The sequence below is a fragment of the Coturnix japonica genome, chromosome 7 (genome assembly GCF_001577835.2).
Source record: "Coturnix japonica isolate 7356 chromosome 7, Coturnix japonica 2.1, whole genome shotgun sequence".
In the NCBI taxonomy this organism is placed as follows: Eukaryota; Metazoa; Chordata; class Aves; order Galliformes; family Phasianidae; genus Coturnix; species Coturnix japonica.
The window spans coordinates 19,180,732-19,201,330 of NC_029522.1; the positions used below are offsets into that span (position 1 = coordinate 19,180,732).

The window sequence follows — 20,599 nt, forward strand, 5'->3', positions numbered from 1 at the left end:
TTAAACCCAGTTCTCATTTTCCATTTTTAAATGCTGCTCAAGTCTTTAAATAAATTATAGCTTAGCTGACACTCCTGGCAACCCGACTCAAAGCTTCAGACTGCAAAGCTCGGAGCACTTGATCGTAACTTCAAACACTGGTTCTCTGTCTTCCCAGATCAATGGAGTGTTGGTGGGTATGGCAACACAATGCCAAATCCAGGACATCGCAGTGCCTCCTGCCACATATACTAACAAAAGGAGGTACGAGCTGTGCTAATCTCACTGAGAACAATATTGCAGACTGCAGATATTCTTCTGAACCTCTCCCTAGGTGCATTTCCCACCTCTCAGGCTCTGCAGCACACGCAGTTTGCTGCTTTCCCCTCTCAGCCTTTACCACCTCCTGCTCTCCCACCCTCTCCTTCTCCCCACACTTACCATGTTGTGAGCCCAAGCCATGCCCTCGGGATGTATCTTATAACTCCCCTTCACTCAAAAGCTACTGACTCTCACCCTTCTCTCTCATTAAATCCCTCTTCCAGAAAGCCCTTGAGAACAAAGCAGTGAGTTAAGGAAATAGTGCATCTCTGAAGGAGAAAATAGACCCTGCAGGTTACTGAGTCCTTTCTCTGGTCAGCAGATCTGGAGGGTGGTGCTTGTCCATTCAGCATCACCTCTTGGGGCACAGACTTCACCTCCTTGCTGTGTGTGCAGCTGGGAACTCTATGTACCAGGACACCAAGTAATAGCATCATTCTCTTCTTTTCTTACCTTTATATCTAGATGAGCCACTCGGCAATTGTGAAGATACTGCAAGGCTTCCATTGTGTCTCTTATGTAGAAAGCTACTTTTTCCTCCATGAGTTCATCATGGTTCATAAGATAATCTAGGAGACGACCATCATCCATCCTACAAAGAAATCAAACCCCACACCTGAAAAGACCACATGACACCTGCAGGAACAGCTAATATTTGATAACAAAGCTGCAATGGAAACTTTGTGACCTAAAAGTGGAGGAAATCAAAATGAGAGATTTGATTAGGATTTAATGATATCACGAGGTAGAATGATTGATCCTTGATTAGTCCTCAGTTGTCATCCCCGGCCATTAATAAATCTAGTGACAAACTTTGACAATTTCAAAGTACACTAAGTCGCTTAAGGACAGATTCAATGGACAGAGGAGATACCTTTGAAAACAGATCCACTTATTTATCTGGGTTCATCTATTTATTTATAGAGATGGTTGAATAATGCAGGGAAAAAAACACTGATATTTCAGCTGCAGGTGGTGTGTTCTGTGGGAAACCTAACTCAATAAGAGTTTTCCACCTAGTCTTATTTATCAGTATAAATAAACAAGCAAAGAGCCCAAATATGTTTGATTGGATATACTGTCACAAAGAAGCAGTTTGGATTTGAGTTGCTATTTCTCCTTATAGGGACAAACATAGTCCCAATGCAGCTTTTTTTCCATCAAGAACTATTAGAACAATGTAGGCTCCAATCCAGCTGAAGTGCATTTGCTCAGATATAGGGAGCAGACTAAACTGCCCAAATAAACCTGATGCTGTGTGACAAACTAAGTGCCGATACAATTACTGAGCTTCTAGAATAGAAAGTTTTATTTGTACCCCTGGAATCTTATCTGCTGTAAACAAAAGGCAGTGGAAATTCAGCATAAAATGGCTCCTACATTTTGACATCAAAGTCAATAAGAAACAGATGACAAAGTCTTTGCCCTGATGAACCATGGGTGAATTTTATCCTTGGTTTTAATAGTGCTGTGATTCACACCCAGCTGAATGAATTGTAGCTCCATGTACTTACAGCTCCAGAACTAGGATGTAAGAAGTAGGAGACTCGTAAGTATCGTGGATAGTGATGTACTGAGGATGCTGTAAGTGCTGTAACAGAGCTGCCTCGTGGGCTGCTTGCTCCTTCTTCTTCATTTTTTTACTGATGAACTTTACAGCAACGTCTTTCCGGGTAGCTTTGTGAACACATTTCTTTACAATGGAGAATCGTCCCCTGGAAAGAAATAAAAGCAGAATAATGAATGGGATCCATGAATAAATCATGCCCGTTTTTTCAGTGCGATAGCAGACTGGTTTTCAAAGTGTTATTTGATTCAGTGCATTAACATTTCACAAGGAATCAGACTTATCTCGTTGTTCATAACCTTTTCCAACACTGAATTGCTGTCTCTCACCCTGGGTGTTTGGATTCCTTGGGGATTAGTAAACACGGAGAGCAAACAGAGCACTTTGTACAGCCCTGCTGATGTCCTCTAACAACACCCCTTGGGTTCAATTTGCTGCCTTTTTAACAGGTTCTGACTTTTTATTCCTAACCATGGATCTCTTCTCTCCAGTTGTTTGAATAATGAACCCAGACTTAAGACAACTAAGAGAAAAGCCTTGTTAAGCAATGGCTAAGCAATCATTTTCTCTTGCTGATTCAGGCATACAGTGAAAAATAGGGAGCAAGCAGCTGACACAAAGCACTTAGGAATATCATCCAGACTGGTGCTTGGTACCATTCCTGGAAGCAAGAGTACTTAACAAAGCCACAAGCTGCACTTGGCCCATTTTTAAGATATCACTATTCTTTGCCGGTCTTGCAGCCCCAGAAGCACTTATCCCCAATCTCTGGGTGTAGATGTGGCTGCCTTAACCCGCACTGTTTGCATGTCCCTTATCAGCACCATGCAGCTCTTGCTCACTGACTGCCCCACTCAGCATAGCCCATTGGAATGTGCTTTTAGTCTGTCACATGCCCAAGTACTTCTGCAAACAGCCTCCAAGGTTAAGCACACCCAGCACCAGCAAGCCAACATGACTTCAAAAGCTCACATTGAGCCAGGGATGTCAAAGCAGATACCAGAAGGCACTGCTGGATCTGGCTGCCCTGTCATTCAGAGGCTGGAGTTCAGTCATCCATGTTCCAGATGTAATGCTCAAATCACAACTGGTTTTGGGAGACAAGATGTAGTCAGCATTTTAACCAGTCTGTATTTCAATCAGTGCTTAGTGTGTTCTTTCTAAAAGGAGCAGCAATTTTCAAGCTTACTACAAAAAGCGACCTAAATTCCCCGTTAAAGAACAAGCCTCAAGCCATTGTTGTGGTATTTCGCTGCAGTGATAAGCAGGGTTAATATTACCTCCCAATCTCATGCAGCTCCGCGTAAGCAAGATCAAAGTTTTCCTTCCACGAAACTGTGGCACCATCAGCAGCAGAGTCTTTGGGAGAAGAAAAGCACATTGAAGAAAGTGTAAAGACACGGCAGACTGCTTTGTACCATAAACTGCACATTTAAAAGTTATGTGAAGATATGTTAATAGGTTGCTCAGAGAGCCCTGGAGGTGCTCAAGGCCATTTGGGGGGGGGTTGGGGACTGACCAGTGGTCTTTAAGGTCCCCTCCAACCCAACCATTCTGTGATTCTATGATGTGATGTGATTCTCCATTGTGTTTGACCACCAAAAACCAGAACTTCCCAGGGGAAGCTGTGGCTTTAAGTTGACTTTAAATTTGGCCTTGTAATTTTCTGGGGCTGAAAATGGACCACAGGGACAGTCCCAGGGCACATCTGTGTGCAACTGGGAGGCCACTCACCGTACTCTGGAAGCCTGACAAATTCAGATGGGTCACTGGGCAAGCTGATCCCCCAGGGGTTGCTGGCACTCACACGGAACTGATACTGGCAGCCTGGGGACAGGTCTTCAATGACAAGGTAAGTGTCCAGCGTGGAGGCCACTGACTGCTGCCAGACCTGCGAGCCTGCGTTGTGCAGAGGGAGGAAAGGAGAGGTGGTGGAGACAGAGCACACAGAGACCATCTTCCCACGTGATGCCCTGAGAGGTTAAAATCCACGGTGTTTTTAAAAGGCAAAGTGGAGGTAGATTTAATTCTGCTAAATCTTCTGGGGACACGGGAAGCTGTTTGTTGTCACAGCTATCTGGTGAAAGGAGGGAAGAAGGAGATGCCCGTCACTTGACTGACAGCAATGGAAAAACTGCAGGCAAGGGGCAAACTGATCTATCCACAAGTCTGTCCAAGGCTGTGTGCTACCAGTGATGTCTTTGGGCAGCAAGATAAAGCAGGAATGGCAGAATGACCTGCTGACAGCTCTGCTGAGAGAGATATAGTGCAAAAAAGATATGGAGGAGATAGAAAGCAAATCCCAGGAGAAGCTGAGGAAGTGGAACCATGCCAAGTGATTGCAGAAGACCTGGCAGATATAATGAAACCTGGAGCTGCTGGAGATTAATACTAATATTACAAAAAGAAATATACAAAATATACAAAAAGTTAATGAGAGTGCTTTGTCTTTTCATTGCCAGGGAACGTCTACCTAAAGGGCTTGAGAGATACCATGGTGGCAGAATGCAAGTGATGAAAGGGCACCTTAGTGGTGGGATATAGTTTAGCTTAACACACTCCTCTTGCCTCAATAGCACAGAGGAATCAGAAAACACTAATGCATGAGAAGCTGGGCTGGGTGATAGAAGGGCTTCTTTTGGCCTTCTGCTTTGGGATCTGTGAGTAACAGATAGTTGTACCCCAGTGCTGGCAAGGACGCTCTTGGAACCTAATGTCCCACAAAGCAGAATTACTTTGTTTTCATTTTGTCAGCCAGTGAGCACGCCTCAAGGCTCTTACCTTCTTCCCTGTACTCCACTGTGTAGCCAGAAATGGTGCAATTGCCTGTACTGGATGGAGGCAGCCAGCGAAGGATCACAGAGGTGCAGCTTCTCTCCTGAGCAATGGGGCGATTTGGGGCAGCTGGAACACCTTGGGGAAAGAAAACAAGCACAAAATCCAGCATCATATCAACCAGCCATAGTGCTTCATCCTGAAGATCAGGTAAATGCTGTGAAAACTCTGTGAAGTCCAGGTGTCCTACCTTGCACTTTGATTGTAGCTGAGGTTGATGCCGTTCCATGCTCATTAGTTGCCACACAGGTGTAAATGCCGCTGTCCTGAGGCATCACATTGCAAATCTTCAGCATGAGTTCCCCAGAGTCACTGCAGATGCAACAAGCCCATGTTACAAAGTGCTGCTTTGCTTCTTAAAGCTTTTTATCCTTGTTTTTCTTGTGCCTCATCACAAGGACATGTGCATGCTGATCTTGTTAACTCCTTTGAAGGAACACCCCCCCAGCCATGTGGCACCAAGTGCAACACCTGCATTCAATCAGGATTATGTCACTAATGAAATCTCTGAGCAGAATGGTCCCAATGGGGCCAGAAGGGCAAATCTATCGGTTGTGGTCTCAGTGGAGATGGGGAAACAAGCAAAGTGTATGAGCTGAACGTTTTCTAGCTTTCCAGAACCAGACACTGAGACTCCACATCTCCAGAAAGATCTTCCCAGGCACAGCTTTTAGACCCTGAGAGGAGCTGTGTGGTGCTTCTGTAGTATGCCCAACACAGACTGGACAAGTGTCATGCAGATATACAAGGCAGCCCTGTGGAACAGGGTGCCCGATATTTCTGGGAAGCTCCAGACCCCTAAATCAAGCCATGTCCAGAAAAGTGGACATCCCACAGCAGCTGGGGAAAATAAATGTCAGTGGGACATCATTTCTTGGGAAGTGATCAGCCTTTGGGCTGACCTGAGCAAATAAACAGCCCTAAACGATCTGGTGAGTTTGTAGCAGGTCTGCATAGTCAGCTCTTCAGCACTCGCTTTAAGGGAGTTGGCCTGAATTAAAAGATTTTGCTTGTGTAACTACTCTAGCTGTGCCGGAGACCCAGCTTAGAGCCAGTAATAAATTCTCTTAATGACAAAACTAGACTGGTTCTTGACAGCGTAAGCCATTGGAAACTGCAAAAGGAAATGGCTGCCGGCGTAACCGCATGGACACTGCGGCCTTGGCTGGCCTGACTGTGCTGGTTAAGGGACAGAAGAAAAACATCGCCTTCCCCCGCAATCCGGACACAGATGCCAGCAAGATTTGTAAGGCAGACGCTGAGCTGTAAGGCCTCTCCTTGGCAGGCAGCGGCTGCATGGAAAAACAAGTGAGAGGAGAGAGAACACCAGAGCTGATAGTGCACAGCAAGGGGCTGCACAGGCGAGAGACTGATGTAAAGCAGAGCCCCACACAGCAATATCCTACATCCCATCCCCAGCCAGAGGCCTGAAGATAAGGCACTGGGGATCTACTGGGTGATGGCTAAAAAGACAATTTTAAGTGCACTGGGGTGCTGCACAAGGCTCAATGAAGGAAGCTCTTGATCAGACATCCTTTTTTCCTTTTATATATATATAATATATATATATATATATATATATTTATATAAATATATATATTTATGTCTTTCTTAGCATTCGTTTTTCATGGACTTTGTGCTCCCTGAATTCATCTCAGCCTGAGCCAGCAGTGCTGAAAACCTCACATGAAAGATTGCCTCCTGGAGACTTCCCTTTCCATTTGGCCCAAATAGCTTACATAAGCTGCAGAGGAGCATCCAGCAGCAGGCCGTTACCTGACCTGAATTCAACTCCAGAACTTTTCAGTTTGTCCCCCTGTCTGCTATAAAACTGGGCCAGTAACATCCAGACAAGCATCCTTCTGTCCAAGTGTGGCCAGATGTGGCCTTTCTGAAAGCACATGGAGACTCTTTAAGGAACAGCTGAGGAAAGGCTCAGGAACACTGCATTAGTTACTACTTCAGCCTCTGGGATGAGAAAATTCCCAGCCACGTGGGTACATACCAGTGAAGAATATTGCAAGCTGAGGAGAGCTTGCTCTGCACCATTCCTATTCCTGTCAAAGGTGCTCACCTTTGGCATCAAACTCAGCTGCCAGAAAAGCGGAGGTAATGTTATCCAATATGTTGAAAACACTGATTGCTTCTGGCTTGCAACAGGCTCACAGGCCTTGGCCTCCTGGTACATAGCACAGCAGAGAAAGCTCAGCACTCAACACTGAACTTGGTGGAGATGCCCTGCATCCGCTTTGGAAACTACAGAGCTACCTGAGCTCTCACATTTGACCCTTTTTAGCTGACACGTAGCTCAGTGATGTGCCAACACACCATGTCAGCCTCAATTAACTGCATCTCTAATGATCTTTGTCTCTTGGTTAGTGTCATATTTGAGGGCAGCATGACCATCATTTGATGGAATCCAGGGGCAGGACCTTACCAGGATGACACCGTGTACGTGGCTGTGCTGTTATCATTGTCAAGAATGTTTTGATCTGGTCCTTTCCAGGTTATTGTTGGTTTGGGCCGGCCGCAGACTTTGCACTGTAGCATCACGGTGTCACCAAGCAGGCAGGTGATATCCACCAACGGCACAAGGAACTCTGGAGCCACTGAAGAAAAACATGGGGGAACACTTTTTAATGTACAGGAGAGGAAGTTCTCCCCATAACTCTGAAGAATGCATTATAGGACCAACTGTGGGAGCTTTTTGTAGGAGAGTGATGGGTAAGGGTTAAGTGCTAAGATCTGAGCATCCCGGAACTGCCATCAAAACTCTACCTTCAGGGAGGGAGGCAATAGGGGCAGGCTGTGCTGGGTCTGAGTTCTGGCAAGACAGCAAGGCTGGGTGCAAGTGTGTGTGTTGGAGGGGCAGGTTTGGGGACAGTGCATCCATTCAGACTCTGAGCCCATTAGCAAACAGGGACTGCTTCCCCTGCCCAGTAATGGAGAGCTGCCTTTGCTGTGACTTGGAGGAAGCATGATACTCCCTTGTAATAAATCCCAGCTGCTGGCTCAACCCTCCAGGCAAGTCAGTGCACAGCTGTCTTTAACTCACCTTCTTGAATGAAATTGGGGTTGATTATCTGAAAAATACAAAGAAATAATACACATAAAGAAATTACTATTTTTCTGGACCGTCATAGAGAGACATTTGGTTTCACAAGGTAACACAGTGAGGCTGACCAGAACTGCAGACGCACTGACCAGTGGGCATGAACAGTCTCTAACAACTGGCAAACACAGCAAGCTCTGGTGAAAACTGAGCAAGCCAGTGCACAGCTGGAAAAGAAAACGAAAGCTACAGTTTTTGTAAGGCTGTAATGCATAATTTGTGTTAGCTGCATCACAGGTAGCAGGCACAACAGTAGGGCTGAGGGAGGTGGATCGTGCTTTCTCTTTACTTAGGTGATGCTCAAGCCATTGACTGCTATCTACCTGCATGTGGTTTGTGCCCCATGTGCCCAGCTCCAGACCCACCTGCAGCACCATGCACTTGGGCACCTCACCTGTGCATTGGCCACTAACCAGCTCTTGGGAGCTCCTGCTCAGCTTCAGGGGGAAAAAATAAAAGTTAAAGGGCTAAAACAAAGATACAGGTTTCTTTCCATATCAGTTCTGCAACATCCCATGGCTCATTGTGAGTAAAACGTCACTTGCGTCAAAGGGCTGATGGAAACTTTCTAATTGGTACTTAGGATTGGATGACTCAGAGTTATTCTGTCTAACCAGCTACTTGATCAAGTTAGCAAAGACTTGAGAAGCCAGCATCTCATCATGGCCCACAGACGTCAATTACATCATGCTAATCCTGGAAGAAAAGGTGGAGGATAACAAAGACAACAGCACTAAGTTCTCACATGCAACTCTACTCTCAAATTGAACTGTGTAATGGTGTACCATAGCTTAAATTTTAGCCTCATTAACAGATATAAATATCAAGCAGCATAAAAACCACTGTAGCTTATCTCACCTCAAATTTCTTTTACTGTCTATTTTGGAGCAGGTTTGGAAGTTGCCAATAAAGCAGTGACCTAATTCATGGCCTGCTAAAGCTGATGGGAGTCATTGCAGTGAGACAGAAACAGGCCACAGAGCAGAAGTAACAAGCCTTCAAACATGCAGAGACATTTTCAAGATGCATGTTTATTTTGGGGAGTTGAAAATAGTTTTCGAAGGTGAGTGGCTCAGGGTGACATCAAGGAGGCACTTGAGTACGTTCAGATCCATTTCAGTGTCACAGCCCTTCTTCATAGCCCTCGGATAACCTCTGGTACCAGCACTGAGACCACAAGCTCCATTAACCCCATCAATATCAGAACAGTAGGGCATAACTTAGACCTGTTGCTCACACAGGGGCACTATTTTCCATAGAAACACACTTTCCATTGAGCACCAAGATTTCAAAAGTTCACTCCCACCATCCTGGAAGGCACCCTCCCCACTTCCCCTCCAACCAACCCACCCACCTTGGCATCCCTAGAGAGGGCTTTAAGGACAATTTCTATAGTCTTCATATAACCAGCACACTGATGGCCTTTTGTATGCCATCCATCACCCCCACTGTCAGCCCTTCTCCTGCAACCCTTGCTCAGTGCGGACCAGGACCCCATAGGCAAAAAGAAAACATGGTCTGAGAAGGCACTGGATGAAGAAAAACACCTCTCCACCTGTGTGGAAGGAAAGGAGAGACAGCACTCCTGATTAAGTTATAGCATTCACCTGGCACTAACGAGGAAGAAAAAGCAGTTGCTCTGGATGGAGACATCCATCTAAAAACCATCACTTGCCGCTTGTCCTTAAATGAGACCATCTATTTATCAGATTAGTAACCTGAGGCAGCAGCTCATTTGCACATAAATCTTCATTTCTGGAATACACATATATCTCCTGTAGCTCTCCTGCCTTCCCTGCAGCATGCTCTGAATTCCCTTATTATTCATTGAGTTCTGTCCTGGTAGGATTAGAGACTGGAAGAAATAAACGCTCCTCAAACTTTACATTAATTTTATAGCTTTAAAGTAACCATTAGAAGACACAGCTACAGTAATATATAAATTACAGATAAATCTATAAATAAATAATGCCACATTTTAAATAATTTTCAAGGCATGATCACTTATAATAATTGCCTTACCAATATGGTGGGTTTTTTTTTCCCCATTGCCTTAACAATTACTGCTCTTAGGTGACACTGGAAGAACCTTGGGGTAATATTTAGATTTCCTTTGACAAAACTTCAGCTGTTAATTGATAAAATGCTGCCTAACAACACCCTATAGCCATGTCTCAGCTTTTACTTCCTGTAAGCTTAGGCAAAATTAAAACCTTTGGGCAAGATGATGCCAAATGCCACCAAAGTGATGGAACGGGAACGCATCACTTATTTTTTTCCCCACTTTTCCTGAGCTGTAAGGCTGGGCTGCCAACCAAACCCTTCATAACAAGATCCATGCTTCAGCTCAACAGCAGAGGGCATGTTTACTCCAGGGCAAGCAGCTCAGCATTCCGTAAACACTTCATGGCCCTTCTTGTTCACTGAGTTAAAATAAAGTATTGACTCATTTGCTCGTGCTGGTAGCAGTCAGCAGCAGAAGCCATTCTCCTTCTCTTAAAAATAACCACAAACCCAACTAATTAATGACTCTCGGAAGAAATAATAATGACACGAGCTATAGAAGAATTAAACCAACTGCAATTTGTATGAAAGGCTCTCCCTGACTCAGTCAACTTTTACTGTGGGGGATTTTGGAGGGAGACAAACTTCCCCTCCATGGAAAATAAAAACCACAAGAGAAATTTATTGACAAGAAGAGCAAATAAGGATCATCCTACATGTGGGTAGGTGCCACCAAAGGGAAAAGTAACTTAAAATGAGAATGGTATCTGATTAAATGGTTGAAGAAATGAAAGGCATCAGGCCTTTCACCCCTTTGGTGGGGAGCCATCCATCAGCACTGATGGACTTGGCTGACTTTGAGATTGACATGAGATGTTGACCGTGTCACACAGAATCACAGGTTTGAGTTGGATGGGACCTTTGAAGACCATCTGGCGCAACTCCCCACAGTGAACAGGAGGACTGTGTCTTTGGCCTTACTGAAGTCCAGATAGATGACATCAAGTGACTCTTTCCTTGTCTACAGATGCAGTTACACCATCACAGAAAGTTGCTCGGTTGGTCAAGCAGGATTTGCCCATGGTGAAGCCCATGCTGGTTATCCTGTGTCACCTCCCTCTCTTTCATGCACCTTAGCACAGCTTCCAGGAGGATCTGCTTCATGGTCAGTCTCCACTTGGCACCTAATGAGCTATCTGCCCTCTGTCTCAGCATCACTGCCCTGTGAGGGCAACAGGACAGGAGCACGGCTGCTCTGAGCAGAGAGAGACAGCTTTATGGGACCTGCACAGGAGGCTTGTGACCTCCCCAGCAATATTGAAACTGCACAAGGTGTTACAACACAGAGATCTGTGACAGTCACATTGGTGTCCAGGACCCCAGCTGTGGGTGTGGAACTGTGGGCTGATTCACAGGGGCATGCACCTTCTTCCCAGAAGAGGAACTGCCTGTTCCTGTGCAATTAGCTCATAGACATGCAAAGGGACTGTCTGATCTGCTTTAAAAATAGGTTACTCCTACCCCTCACATGGCTACAGCTACTCTGTGAATGTCTGCTCCTACACTCCACGTGCCCAACAGGTCAGCTTGCACCTTCTGTTTTCTGAAACAATAGGAACTGTATTTCATTTCCATTCATACTCATTTTCATTGCATATTGATAAGCACAGAAAACAGAAGCAGCCAACAAGAGATACAGTTCCTATTCCAAATTACAATGAATGGAAAGTTCTCCAGGGCCAGCACGTCCTTCTGTAGGCAAAAATACAGCAACAGCATTTTAGTGCTTTGAAAACAACCACTCAGTTCCAGCTTCCTGCTCTCACTGTGTGTTCACATTTCTTTCTTTCTTTCTGTATTTCCCCGTCAACCAAAACAAAGTGCTTCAGTAACCTGGGATCTACTGAACAGATATGTTTTACAAAGAGCAAGCAAAGGTGGAAGTGAAAGGGACTTCATAGATACTATATGACTAGCTTTCTGACTTCTCACACAGGGAATAGGCTGGAGGTAAAACATACTGATATTTCCAAGTAATTAATATGGCTGCTTTGTACTTAGAGATAGGTCTCTTTATTCTAGCACCAGGTATGTGTTCTCATCTATGACAGGAAGACATCAGCATGCCAGGGGTGACAGTCTATATGAGAGGCCAGGTGACCCACCCAAGGCTGCAGTAATAGTGACCAACACCTTCATGACCCAAGCAGGGCTGTATGCACCTTTGAACAGTGGTGGCTGGGCTGGGACACAGCTCTGCATCAGCATCACCACAGCCCATAGAAGTGTCACAAGGCAAGGCAGGTGAGGAGTATGGAGAGCTGACTGTATGCAAACAGCTTGAGGCCATAAGTACCCTCTACTGGTAATTTTAAGACATCTGAGCTTTTCCTCCTATTGAGCAAAGTTAAAACACAGAAATACTCTACAAAAGGAACAGTGATCCTCACCCAGCTCTGTACATCACCTCTCTAATATCTTAGCTGATATTTTATTTTATTTCATTTTATTTTATTTTATTATTATTTTTTTTTTTTCTCCACAGAGCAATTTCCAACAACCTAAAGCTTGTGCGGGTTTATACACAATAAATGGACACTGCCTCATAACAAATAACATTTGCTTCCAGTTGTTACCTTTGATGGGCAAAACTATTTGAAAGCACAAAGATGCTCCTGAGAACAATGCAGCATTAGTGGTAAGCACCGATCAGCCTCAAGCATGTTAGCTGGGTCAAAGGCTTTCCCTTAGTAAATATCCCCTTTGCTAAGATGTATTTATTGACAGAAAACACAATTAAAATAGAAGAGAGCCTTCAGGTTAAAAAGCTTAGGTGGTGCATCCCAAAACACTTTTCTATTCCTCCTCCAGGAGGAAGACCAGCTTCCTTCTGTGGGATGTTTGTGGTACAATCTGGCTAAGAGCATCCTGCAGGTGTGATATCCCTGTTTGCCAATATCTTGCCCTGCTTTCTCTACAAAATTGCACAGGTCTCCTCGCACCTTCTCCTCGCCTTTCAGCCTTGGTACAATGTACACAAGTGCTTAGAGTGGTCACTATATAAAGAAAAATGGGCTCTGCAACATCTTAATCAAAAAGAACCAGTTCTCATGACTTTTAGTTCCATCTGGCTCTCAATAAGGTGTGTCCAGTCACTCCACTAGAATCAGTGGCTTCACACTGGAAAAAATAGTGTAACGTATTACAAACTGAGTCACCATAGTTGCATTAATCTTGTCTATAATACAAGTATACTATAGAAACTAGTTTTACCAAACCCTTTCAGTACCTTTAAAGAAATGCAGTTTCACTATTTATTGACATCACCTGATAGGAGAAAAAATTGACTTTGTCCTTTCTGATCTAGACGATTGAAAGCACCTGCTGTGGTGCAACATTTGCTCCAGTAGTTCACAATGCAGGTCTGACTAGCAGCTCAGCATGTGATGTCAGGACAAGTGCTGCTAATAAAGAAAGCTGCTACATTTCTTGGTCGTTGACATACAAGCACCATGACTGCACTGGACAAGGTCATAGATGTGGAAACAGTGGCTGAGGACAGCCTACAGCTCAGCAAGAACTTGTTCCTCAACTTCCTCCATTGCTGCTATCACAAAGGCGGCCTAAACTCCAGTTCACCGCCTGGTAAAACCAGAAATGGTGCTCTGTGTGACTCATATTTAATTGGCAGGTATGTCCATGAGAGATGCAGACCCACCAGCTCCCCTTTCAGCAAAGGCATTTCAAAACAGGCACATGTTAATGGAAAAAATAATGACAAGGATGATTGTCTCTACCTCCATGCTAGTATTGGGGTCAAGGTCATCACACTCTGATTCCTCTGAGCTGTTTGTCTCCTTGTTTGGCAGCATGAAGAGGAAGAAAGAGAACAAGAGATTAGTGGAGAGATTGGTTAGAGAGGGCAGAGCAGCACAGGAGCTGTGAGCACGGGAATGGGTAACAGGAAAGAAAACGTTCCACAGAAAAAAAACCAAAAAAACTCCAAAGCAAACCAACAAAACAAGGGAAGCAAAGGCAAAGACGTGCTTTGGCAAAGAGGAGGCAGTGATGCTGCAGGTCATTCTGGCAGCGCAGCAGCAGCAGGGAAGCAACAGCAGAAGCACTGTGACCACCATGCTGCAGCTACTGCTGCCCTGAGGCCGGCCCTGGGTGCGAGGGGCGGGTGGCCCATAGAGGACTTTGCACATGCCATCTCTGTTTCACTAGGCAGACGTGATGGAAAGCCTCCAGAAAGGAAAACACTTAATCAAGGGCTCTCCTGGAAGGGGGTGGATCAATTGTACATGCTCAAGTGCTTTCCTGAATCTTTGGTTGTGTCAGAACCACAACAAGCGTTTGCTTGCCTCTGCTGGGAGGGAAGGCCCCCACATTAGTCCTGAGCAGGCCTCACGGTCGGGTTATAGGGATGGATCCTCTGAGTTGGAGCACAGTAGTCAGGTACCCAGAGCAGAAGATGGAGCTTAACCCCACTGTTCTCAACCTTTTCCTTACTGGGAGATCTCAGAGAGAGAGAGAGACAGACACGGACACACACGGACACACGCACAAAGCCCTCTCCTGCCAAGTCAGCATCTCTTCCCTGTCTGATAATACGGAAGAAAAGAGGTCATTGAGACCATCACCCCCTAAGCAAATATCTTAAGCATCTCAAGGTTGAAAATCCCTTACTGTAACCCGTTGGGAATTTTTGGCCTAAGGGAAACTTGTCAGTGTCAATAAGGCCATCGTTTCACCTGGTGGCTTTCTAACTGCTGCAGCTGCTCTGATGTAAATCCTTGGATTCATGTGGCCCATTGGCTTCATTTTTGCCACTGCTCTGATGCAGTTGCAGATTGGGATAGATCAGAGTTAAATCAGACACTGTTTTCTCAATGTTAAGAGCAGTTATTTAACCTCACAAAAAGCTTTTTTTTGTTGTTGTTTGCGTGTTTAATGAAGATTACTTACTTGCATGAGGGATGCCAGGAAAAAGAAAATGAAAATCAAAGGCTGCATTTTATCTTGCATGCAAAAATCCTGCTAAAATGAATACTAAAAAAAAAAGAAAAAAAAAGAAAAAAAGAAGGAAAAAAAGATAACTGAAGTGGGGGAAAAAAACAACAAACCCCAAGTTGCCGCTCCCTCCCTCTCTCAGGAGAGGATGCCATAGGGGGTGAAAAGGATGGGAAGCAGGAGAGCGGCACACAGCTTTCAGATGGCCTTACTCACTTTAACAGAGACTTTGTTCCCCAGAATATCCTTGGATTTACGTGGCCCATTGGCTTCATTTTTGCCACTGCTCTCCTTTTCCGCCCGCTTTCTCATGCGCAGGGTATGCCATGAACATGACTTCCTGTTGTACCAAAAAACGCAGCAATCAAATGGCAAATCATAGTAGGAAGGAAGGATTTGGAAAGGGGAACCAGCATCCACGTTTGCGATTACTGCAATTCCCTAGAAGGTGAAAGCCACTGGCAATATGCCTATCTCTACTCAAGCAATGAGAGTTGAAGTTAAAAAACAAACCAAACAGTTCTGCAAAGCAGCTGTTGTGCCACACTTGCTGTTTAAATGCATGGAGCAGGAAAAGAAAAAAATCCCATGATGGAAGCAGGCAACTGCAATTTGGTCATTTGGATTCAGAATTTTGCCTGGCATTGCCACAAACAGAAACCTCTTTTATTTTTGCTACAGGTTAAAGGTCAATTTAGACCTCAGTCTTGTTGGTTAAGGCAGTTGAATGAATGCAAATAAGTGAGAACCATTTTAATAGATGACATAGTAGAGCAAATTAAACATTTTAAGAAATTCAAGGTATCCTTCTCTATGTGTTTATCAGAACATGAATAGCTCAAAAATTAGGAGCTACATCATTAACTTTGCAAGAGATTAGTCATTTCCTCGAATGACAAGCTCTGCTATGCCTCTCAAGACCAAGAATTTCCCATTAGTATAATAATTGTTTTTGCCAGTTTGGAGTGAGAGGATGTCAATCAGTCCATGCTTTTTGATTACCATCACAGCAGGCACGATTTGCAGTACATGTTTCACCCCTCATTACCGCACCTATGACCTTACTCTTGGAAAAAAAGAAAAAAGACCGTGTCACCCTTTGTAAGAGCAATGCTGTGTTGACAACAGAAATTGCATGTCAAAGCAGACACCAAAAAAAAAAAAAGAACAACCAAACAAACCAAAAAACAAAACACTTTTCAATATGAATTTCATTTAGTTTAAATAGTGGGCAGGTTGGGAAGGATTTGGGAAGGGTTATGTTGTCCAAAGCAGAAAGCTCTCAAAACAGCAGTGTGATGAGCCGGGATCCAGGTTCAAAGCATCTGCCCACCTTTATGTCATGCAAATTTGATTTGCATGTTTTAAGCCCAATGTTTGGCACATGTCATGTCTACAGTACCTTGATACATTTTACAAAGCAAGTTGCATGTAATCCAACGACCACCTGCGATGCCAATAAAACGCAGTATGTTAGCAAGGTAGGACTCAAAGGATGCCCCACATAGCTGATGTTCCCCCAAGAATTCTGTGGCCATTTCATAAGCCTATTTTTGTTGCATTTCAGTACCTGGTTGACACTGTGCAATAGCTCATTTTTAACAAAGTAAAATTAATGTTCTCCTAACAACTGGCTGAGCTGACACAAGACTAAAATGGTTCCTACTGTGTCTGTGTTGTGTTAACAGCTGGCATAGGCAGTTGTGTTTTGGCACAAGGAGCACCAACATGTCCTGCACATCCTGGACAGTAGGGGCCAGGGCATTTCTGGAAGAGGTCCAAATTAGGCGTGCAGAGCAGAGGAAGTTATCCAACACTTTGAGACTGTGATATTGTCCTTTAAGATACAGTTGTGTCAAGGGTATGCCTGATGGTCTTCCTGACCTGCACCTATCGTGATGCCAGAACTATTGCATCTACGACACATTTTGAGTACAGTATCTGTCAACAGAAGAAACAGTTTTATTACTTATAGTAATAAGTCCACGTGACGTGGCAGACTAGATGGGGTTGATGATAACACCTGCTTCAGATCCTTTTTTATCCATATGACTTATGGGACAGTCAAAGTCAGTCAAGCATCTTTTTGTTTCAGGGTTGTTTTAGTTCTTTGAATCTGAAAACATGATTTTAAGTGTCTTTAAGTGTCACTGCAGTGAGAAAGAGAGCAATGCAATGCATGTGCCTTTCAATTCTAGTAGGCCTTCCTGGCCCCAATTCATTCATATCTCAGAATCTGACTGTACAGCTCCCATGAAATGAAGGTCTTCACCAGGAGCCTGGTGCGGGGGGTGAATGTAAAGGCACATGTTTGCAGAGCCTGGTTATAGGAGGAACCCAGGAATGGCTGTGGTACACATGCAAGAGACGTGCTGCGCAATTCCTCTGGCTTAACATGCGATTTGTAGCAGCATTCAGTTGTATGCCTGAGATCACTGACTCAATGGGTCGAGTCACCGTTTTTTCTTGACCAAAATTCCAACAGATTTCAAATGATTATTTTTGGTGAAACTGCCACAAAATCTTTCTTCTCCATATTCAATTCTGTGCTTCGAGGCACTCGTGGAAGGCAACAGAATTTGCAGCATTCATCATGCATTACCATGTAGTCGTTCTAGATGTTAAAAGAAATCAGTCGGTATTACTTGAAAAGAGGGTTGTACCTTCAGTATTTAATACCAAAAAAAAAAACCAAACCACTTTCTTGCATTTCAGACTGACAAATTTCTAAAAATCAAGAAAGAAAAATATATATCCACACATTTGTTAAATAAGCAACAAAAAGTTATGAACAGAACAAAACAACGACAACAACAACAACAACAAAAAAAATCAAATAAAACCAAAACAAAAAAAAAAAAGGTCAAACTAGTTCTTTTACCTCATTAAAACATGCTCACGGTGAAAATTTATTTTACATATTTAAAATAGTACATTTAAAATTAGTTACATGACAGGTACAATGATGAACATTGCGACTATCCATGATATTGCACAACCTGACTTCATCAGTATGAGTTTGTTTCTTTCTTCCTTGCTTGTTTTGTTTTTTAAATAGTGCAAAATACTTCATACAGGAATGTATTTGTATGGGGGTCTTGCAAACAAAAAAAAAAAAACTTTACAAAAGAAACTGTGAACAGAAAAAAAAGAACAAACCAACCAAACAACAAGAACAAAAAAAAAGATACAAGCTGTACAAGAAAATTGCCATAGACAACAAAATCTCTCCTCTTAGAGAAGCGAATCTCAGTCCAACACAGGGCCTGATTTTTTTTTTGCCAGATGCTGTTATAACCCATATATAGATTAGTAACTTAATACAACATAAATATCAGTCCAGTCCAAGCAGGTCCATGTTGGTGTAAAATGGTGTAACACAAAATACGTCTTTAACCAACTATGGTTTTATTTCTCTCCAAAGGATAAACAAAACCCCACATAACGTAAATAAGCAGAACCCGAGCTATCCACCATGGCTGCCCGACGCTGCAGATTGACCACTCAGCTTGCTCCAATGGCACTGTAGATAAAAATCAGCAGGAACTCCCTACCATTTGGATTTATTTTTTTTTAATTTTTTATTTTTTTTCCTCAAAAAAATCCACATAGTGTTCCCAGCGAAGTCAACACGGCACTTACTTGATGCTTCCGTCGCTATTATCTGTAGTGGATTTAGTGAGGGGAGCCAAGATATTGCCAGGGATCCATCCTTCAGCAGCTGGAGAGTGGTCATTTGCAGGCTGGTACACCAGGAACATGTTTTGCTGGTTGATAGCAAGGATCTGAACCACCTCTCCTTGATTCACACAGATCTCGTCCTCCTTCAGTGCATAGTAATCTTTAATCACCACCATGGAAGACGTCCCATTGCACCCTCCCAAATCAGTCTGTGAAAATGGACACAACAGAAACATGGTGAGAAGGTGGCAGCGAGGAAGCTGCCTTTTCTGGCAGCAATCACGGCACTTCATTCACAGCCTAACTGCATCAGGGAAGAAGATACAAATCACTTGATAGCGTTCAGGTTAGATATTAAGACAAATTTCTTGTGAGAAGGAGTGGTGATGCAGTGGCACAGGCTGCCCAGGGGGGTGGTGAGTCACTGTCCCTGGAGGTATTCAAGAACCATGGAGATGCGGCATCGAAGAACATGGTTAGTGAGTGTGATTGGGAAGGGTTGATGGTTGGACTTGGTGATTTTAGTGTTTTTTTTTCAAACTGACTGATTCTATGTTTCTATAGTAATCTGTATGGGTAGAGAAGGATTTTAAGGATTAGCGTGAATTTGGCAGAAACCAGCTTCCTGCTTTCTATTAGATTTCGCTGCTATTCCAGCAGTATGGTCCTAGCTGTGTACTGGTATTGTGGATGAACTACCTGCACAGAACATGGGGAAAAACCCAGGAAGACTCACATTAGAAGCCAAAGCAATACTCACACATTTCATATTCTTCAATATAGGTCTTACTGGAAGGTGGCCGTGGTGGATATCAGTCAACTGCTGTGTCCAAACACTACTGGACTGTTATTGACTCTTTGGTGGCTTCTGTGAATTGTGTCCAGTGTAGGGCACACGCACCTGAATTACAACCTTCATATGGCACCTTGTGATCTAAACTATTTAAACCATCAGAGTACAACTCTTCAGGAATGGGTGGTTAATGGATATTAGGGAAGCCTGGATATTACTTTTGCCAGTACTACGAATGGAAATTCAGTTTACGAGGTCTGCAAATACAGTGTCCTGTAAACCTCTTGGGTTCAGCGCTCCAGGGGCAGGCCCTGTCTCAGCTTTCCAGCTGAAGAGCCAACTGCCTGAACACCAGAACTTCCACAGTCTGCATTCAGTTTCAAACCACATTTCATTCCATTGCTTCAGTCTGTTGATTGCTGTTGACCTGGTTGACTGGCAATTAGAGCTAACTTCACAGATAGTCTATGGTATTAGAAGTGGGCAATGAGATCATGTTTTATCAGATGAATTCAGTACCTTGCTTTGTTCATACTTGTCTCCGGGCTGTTCATACCCTGTGCTGCCATTGGAGGTAGATATCTTCAGGGGTGGGAGAGATGGGTTACGGCTTGTAGCCTTCAAAGGCTTCTCAGACCCTACTGGAACAGAAGAATAGGGTCTGCTGTTGGGCTGAGCGACCCTACCGGCCTGGGGCCTCAGCACTGCTGTGCTGCTTTCTTTGCGTTGGTACTCTATGGGAGACTGCAGTGCTGCAAAAGAAGACAAGAATTAGCTGTATGTTTCCAGTGACATTGCAAAGGGATATAGAGAGTGCATGGGGTGACTCAATCAGAACAGACACAGTAGTTGCGAAACAAACAGGCACATAAAATGCCACCCATGGAAGCACAGGGTGCATTCATGGCCAGACAGGATGCAAGCATGTTGCCCTGTACTGTGCATGAACTGAAGAGTGCACTAAATATTTGCCATTTACAACATACATAGCTGCATTCGTTGCCTTTGAAACTGCACAAATGAAACACCATAAAAATAATCCTGTAATAAAAATAAATGAAAGCCTGAATAAGAGACGCACAGCTTATTTACAGTGATTTTTGTTTATCATCAGGAAATACGGATCAAGACCCACAAGTCTCATCTGTATATTCCCATGAGAGCTTTACAACTAAATTCTCTTCAAACATGATGCACTGGAACTTGACTCCCGATGGATTTTTTATATTAACTGACACAAGGAACATCAAACAGCTTCACAAGACTCTGCTTGTGAGAGTACCTTTTGTAGTTA

The 20,599-nt window shown here is 43.8% G+C and overlaps 1 protein-coding gene across 7 annotated transcripts in view; it reads right to left on the reverse strand.

Annotated features, from left to right (window-relative positions):
* KALRN (kalirin RhoGEF kinase) overlaps window positions 1-20,599 on the reverse strand; it is a 434,957-nt gene that overhangs the window by 4,758 nt on the left and 409,600 nt on the right. For 4 of the 7 annotated variants that reach the window (XM_032445881.1, XM_032445877.1, XM_032445875.1 and 1 more), the window contains 12 exons: window positions 19,825-20,057; window positions 18,474-18,721; window positions 15,048-15,171; window positions 13,616-13,675; window positions 7,758-7,785; window positions 7,140-7,311; window positions 4,893-5,014; window positions 4,649-4,780; window positions 3,602-3,766; window positions 3,148-3,226; window positions 1,815-2,015; window positions 754-892 (listed from right to left, as the gene is read on the reverse strand). In XM_032445881.1, coding sequence (XP_032301772.1) covers window positions 754-892; window positions 1,815-2,015; window positions 3,148-3,226; window positions 3,602-3,766; window positions 4,649-4,780; window positions 4,893-5,014; window positions 7,140-7,311; window positions 7,758-7,785; window positions 13,616-13,675; window positions 15,048-15,171; window positions 18,474-18,721; window positions 19,825-20,057 — 1,703 coding nt within the window. Of the gene's footprint in view, window positions 1-753; window positions 893-1,814; window positions 2,016-3,147; window positions 3,227-3,601; window positions 3,767-4,648; window positions 4,781-4,892; window positions 5,015-7,139; window positions 7,312-7,757; window positions 7,786-13,615; window positions 13,676-15,047; window positions 15,172-17,472; window positions 18,722-19,824; window positions 20,058-20,599 lie in introns of those variants that run through there. The other 3 variants (XM_032445880.1, XM_032445878.1, XM_032445879.1) reach the window with 1 other exon arrangement.